This window comes from Oncorhynchus mykiss, chromosome 19 (genome assembly GCF_013265735.2).
Source record: "Oncorhynchus mykiss isolate Arlee chromosome 19, USDA_OmykA_1.1, whole genome shotgun sequence".
NCBI classification, from domain to species: domain Eukaryota; kingdom Metazoa; phylum Chordata; class Actinopteri; order Salmoniformes; family Salmonidae; genus Oncorhynchus; species Oncorhynchus mykiss.
The window spans coordinates 28,376,002-28,381,781 of record NC_048583.1 but is presented as its reverse complement, the minus strand read 5'-3'; the positions used below and the strand labels follow the sequence as shown (position 1 = coordinate 28,381,781).

Sequence of the window (5,780 nt, the reverse complement as noted above, 5' to 3'; positions counted from 1 at the left end):
AAATGTAACAGGCCATCTGTGCTTGGTAAGGTTAAATCAGTGTCCACATCTGTCACCAAAATATAAGCTTTTGGCGTGACATTTTGTTATGGGACGTGCTGCAACAGGAATCTCTTTTCATAAATTGTCGTTTTCCCCCTCAACAACAAATAGTCTGACATGGCATCAAAGTCTACTGGCGCAGCAAGGTAAACATTGTGTAAGAGCTCTGTTAAATGTCATGCTTGACTATCCCTGACAGAGAAGACAATCAAGATGTCTTCTAATCAGTTCACTGGTGGGTGGATGAATGAGTACGCAACAATTGTTTCAAAAATACAGGGTTTATTGGTTAACTGCAATCAATAATTACAAAAAGAGAAATCAGTTTTTAATATAAACTCACATAGAAATGACTGTAGTGAAAAACCACGGCTGGAAATATACATTCAACAGTTTTACTTTCTTTGTGTCAACAATCCGGTTTAACCTTGCTCAAAACTTTAAAGAAACACGGAACAAGGAATTAAAACAATTTCACCATCTTCCATCGTTTAATATAAAAGTCCTTAGTTTGCTACCTGGAATGTATTCAAAAGTAGGCCCTTTATAACAGTTGCAAGTGAATCAAACATCCAATCAAAAACACAGATGTCTTCTCCTCAACCCATTTGGTCACTGCTATTGCTTGTAATACAAACAGTATTTTCCCTCTAAATCCTTGGTTAAGTGTATTACATAACATTCAGCCATAACCTTCCTTTAAAACCTACACTTAAAATCAGGATGTGAGAGTGAACATGGGGATACTCATCATTATGTGTTGTACCTCTTGGTTTTACCACTTTAGTCATAATTATGAAAGAGAATCCTGATTGGTCTCCATATGGAACCAAGCTGGTGTGATTTAATAGAATACAAACAGCTGAACAAAGTAGGAACAGTAAAGTACTGTTACGGTCAGAGAAAACGTTCTAAAGAGTAAGGGAGGATAGGACAGTCACGGGATGATAATGCAACAGGTATTATTTTGCTAGAATTGCAGTCCAATAATGGGGAAAACAAATAAATAATCAAAATGCTAAAAACAAAACCAAAAAAAAATCCTGTATTTTTTTGTTGCTTTAAATTAAGTTTTATTTTAACAAAGTGTAGTTACAAATATTGTTGCAGTCGTTGTAGTACAATATATTAAACTGTGGGAGAAGAAAAAAAAAGGAAACTGACAAAACATCTTCACAATCTTTAGATTAATACCGAAGATCATAATTTAACATAAAAAGAAAATATATTCTATTGTTCATTATCCAGATAAATACAAAATTAACAAAAAAAAAAAAAAAAACTAAATGCATATGATCACCAATAAATATGTTTCGATAAGTTAAATAAGCAGTGACAAGCACCAATGCTTGGAAAGTTTTAAAACAAACAATAACTATAATAATAACAATAAAAAAATGATACATCAAAAACCATAGAAGGGAGCAGGTTGCTCCTCAGAGCCAGATTCTGATTCTATAGGGGAAGAGGAAAAATAAGATAGCTTAGAGATCCCATCTCAAGTTGCAGGAAGTGGAAGAACTGCACCATGGGAATGCTGGAATTCCCTGCTGCCTGCAGAACAGCACGGACGGAGGCGGGCTGGGGAGGAGAGAGGGAGCAGGACAAAAACCAAATCGTCTTCAAGGTTTAATAACCAGTTAGACATTAAAGACATCCTTCATCCTTCCTTCCCAGAAACACAACTGCCAGTGACCAGCAACACTTCCTGTGTCTCTCAGTCACTTCCTGCTCCGGTCCTGCTCCGCTATTACATAAAATGAGACTCAAAGAATGCTTGAGAAGAACTATGACGGGACAAGTCGACGTTGAATCAAAAACTCTCAGACAGTAGTCCATCCATCCATCCATCCAGCCATCCATCCAATCAACTCTCGCACATGCTACGCACGAACCAACTGCCCCTGGCACTTTGTTTTAAAACTATTCATATCATTTCAGTTTATGTATTTTTTGTTGTTGCTCAAAGTCTGTAGTAAAAACAGCTGTGGTTGATCTGAGGACAGGGTTTGTTACTGAGCACCCTCCAGCGAGCTCAGCGCAGAGTAGACCAGGGGAAGTGCGCTTGAGAGGTGGTAACGTCAGAGGATGGTGGAAGAGTGGGGCGTGTGGTGCGATGATACACTCCCCGTGCCAAAGGCCCACTAGCACTGCTAAGTGTTCAAGAACAGAAAGACAGGTGGCACCTGGCAAAACAACAGTCTAACAATCTCTTTTTTTCTTTCCCACACCATCATTCTCATTGTTCATTCATTTCCTCTCCCATTTTGGCACTATGCCAGAAGACAGGGTAGGCTCTATGAGGGGGAGGGGAGTAAACAGCAGGGAAGAGATTTCTGGGGTGATTTGAAAACAAGTTCCCTTAATTAAGTCACTTTATCCTTAGATCATTCAAACTTGGAACTAAATTTATATTGTTTTGTGGAGGAAAGGGGTAGGGGACCATGGTAGAGGGGAGTGCCATTCATTTTCACTTTCTGGGAGGCGACGGCTAACGTACATTAATTAGGAGCAGTCTAGTCGTCAGAGACAGAGAGGCGGCTAAAGATGGGGAGGCGTCTGTTGGTGTCCAGGCTGGGGGACTCTGACCCGCTGAGACTGCCCCCTGAGCTGCTCTGATACCCCTCCTGGTCTGACAGGGAGTCCTGTGGAGGGCTGGACGGAGACTCAAACATCTGAGTGGGGGACTCCGACATGGGCCTAAAGAAGTAGGGGGTGTTGGTCGGAGACAGGGGTGCAGGGGTGTTGGGTTCGGTCCCCGCGGGGCCGCCGGATCCCAGGCTGGGGCCAAACAGGTTGGCCAGCTCCTGGCTGGAATATGTGAAGGGGTTGCAGCTTGGCCACTCAGGCATCTCTTCTGGGGAGAACATGGGTGTAGGGGTGAGGCTGCCCTCTCCTCTCAGACCCCCGGAGCTGGGGAACCCTGCGAAGCTGTAACTGTGCTGCAAACGAGGACGCTCCAGCTTATTGGAGGAGAGCGGGGAGAAGGAGGAGGAGGATCCGGGAGGGGGTCCACGGCGCTCCTCTGCATTGTGGATGAAGTGACAGCGGGGACCGTAGGGGCAGAATCCGATGGTGTGAAAGGTGCGACACAGCTCGGTTTTGTATTTAGGGTGGCGGCTGAGAGAACGCAGCTCATGGATGCCGTGGGCGAACTGACACTTGTCGCCATACTTGCAGGCTCCGTTCTCCTCGAACGGACGGCACAGCTCCGTCTTGTAGCGGCTGGAGTTGACCTGGCTCTGCTGCTGGCTCTGGCTGTTGCATCCCAGGCTGGTAGGGCTAGCCGGCCCCAGGCACTTCTGTAGGAGCCTCTCGCCTGTCTCAGAGAAGGAGCGGTCTCTCATGCGGTTGTCCTTGCTGCTGCCACTGATTAACCCTGAGGTGACGGAGCAGGAGGAGGGGTCTGATATCTTCAGGCTGTTGAGGAACTGGTTCTGGTGGAACTTGGAGCTGGGGTTGGGAAGGTGCTGGGGTTGGGTGACCGAGTGGTACACAGACACCCCTCTGCCCAGCGAGGGGGTCCCTACAGCCTTCCTGTCCCTGTCCAGCAGGGCTCCAGTGGGGGTGGACATGGCATGATGGGGGGAGCTCAGTATGTTGTTGTTGTTGTAGTTCAGCATCTTATTGTTCTGGAAAGAGACAAATTATTAGATCTAAAAGTCAATACAAAAACACATTTATTTATATGCAAAGACCACAAGAAAGAGTATTTTACATTTCATAAAGGGAAGGAAAACATCCATAAAGAAATCCCTGAATGACCATTTATGTTCGTTTCGCATTAAATCCTAAGGCGGATGCAGACCTATAGAACAGAACAGCTGGTTTGGCAAGTTGCCCTACTGAGGAATGTGTGCCTGCAAAGTAAACGGCGCAAAGGAAGGAGCGCCTGAGAGCGATCATGGTCCCGGTTACAAAGGAGCTGCTGAATCTTTTTTTATTTCAATTTGAAATGAAAAAGCGAAATTAAAACGTAGTGTGAAGAAACTCAAAATGGAAGGCATATATTAGGCTAGTAACGAAGTTCTCGTCAAAAGAACACTCGCATCAGGCCTAGATTTGCACGACTAGGTGATTAATGGAATAAGAAAGCATGTTTTGCCTCACACACAAGATTCATGTATAGCTAACGTTACGTGGACCCTTTTATGCACAATAACATCAATTTAACTTCAAAAGTTGTTAAACATGAATACAGTACCCATAGGCTATGGGTTTCAAAACTGTAGTTTCAGGCACAAGTATATTGAAACTTGATTGAATGAATGCAACATCCCGTCAAATATACATGCAGTTCTAGCAGCTTACTTAGATTTGAATGACGTGTTGGTCAGCGAAAAGATCCCAATTGTTTCGATCGCTAGGCTAACTGTTTCCATTGAATTAAATCATCAAAAGCACTCGTGGTTAACACTTTCCTTGAGCAAAAGTAGCAGGCCAGCAAGTTTCCCGTTATATCACTCGAGTTAACCCGGTCTGACTCACTCTTTTATGACGGGATATTAGCAATCAAACAAGGAAACGAAAGTTAGTCAACAAAGTAAAAAAGAAAAAAAATCACAACAAGAGACATCATGCATCAGAGGCGAACACTGCGCTTGGCCCGAAAGCGCATCATGGAACTCACTCTCGGGTAAAGTTAGTTTGCAAGCTCAATGAGCAAACTACAGTAGTTACACTTTCGCGTTATAGCGGGCTTATCTACATGTTAACGGGTCCCTTTAATGCATTAGAAGAAAAGCGTAAACTTAAATTAAAACCACACAAAACTAGCCTAGTGAAATGTCGAATTCCAGCACTGACTTGCATTGGCTTGGAAAGAAAAAGCCGAGTAGAGGAGTTTTTTTGTAGCTAAAGTTACCTTGTTCAGTACTTCGCTGAAGTCGAATGGCGAAACCACTGCCATGGTCATCTTGGCAGCGTAGAAAATCAAATCCAAAATACGTTTTTTTTTTTAAAGTGTGTTTTTTTTAATTGAAATTACACAGGATGGTAAATTCTGTTTTGTCAACTTTTTTGCCCTAACTACTAGTACACCCCCTCTGCCTCGCACCAGTTCCGCGCATTTCCTTTATAATCGTGTGCAGGAGGAGCTTGTAGTGACGCGGCTTTTCTTAGATCGAACCCTTTTTTTGGGGGGGGGGGGGGGGGGGCAGTTGCACCAGTTGCAAAGCATCCTCTCAGCGCACATGTTGCATTGCCTTTGCAACTCTAATAATACTTTTCTCCAAGTTTTCAAAACAAACTGTAATGCGTTAGACTTTCCCCTCTCATCTTGTTCAGTCTGCAGCATGAAGTTACAGCACAATGTTACATTCAATATATAGGAAAAATGCCAACTAAACTATTTCCTATTCCAACATGCAGACTTGCACTTACAGAAACACTCGTGAATACATTTTCCAATGTAAGTGTTATGAGTCATGAGCCTAAACCCTTCAATCCATCAAGAAGCTCAGGCTTGTCAACGGTCTGCAAGGCCTATTGACTTTTGTTTGTTCAAAGTTGCAGGTTTTCTGCATGTCAAGTTTTTGTTCAAGCAAGTTTTGAAGCCTAGTAGACACAGCGTAGCCTACTTTCCCATCCCATGTTACTGTATTATAATCAACCACATACTGTACATTGTATTACTTGCCCAGGCCTACTTTATTACAAGTTGGGATGTCTAGTTTGAAGGTGTTCTAAACTTCCTCAACAACACTTTCCTCAAGCTCTTCTAGGCAAACAGTCAGAAC

General features: G+C 43.4%; 1 protein-coding gene across 1 annotated transcript; it reads right to left on the bottom strand.

Annotated features, from left to right (window-relative positions):
* Positions 1 to 307: 307 nt before the first annotated feature.
* On the bottom strand, positions 308 to 5,122 carry zfp36l1a (zinc finger protein 36, C3H type-like 1a). Its single transcript, XM_021573858.2, has 2 exons — positions 4,907 to 5,122; positions 308 to 3,674 (listed from the first exon to the last, which is right to left on the bottom strand). The coding sequence occupies exons 1-2, from the start codon at positions 4,955 to 4,957 to the stop codon at positions 2,559 to 2,561; spliced, it is 1,167 nt and encodes a 388-aa protein (XP_021429533.2). The 5' UTR covers positions 4,958 to 5,122; the 3' UTR covers positions 308 to 2,558.
* Positions 5,123 to 5,780: the final 658 nt, after the last annotated feature.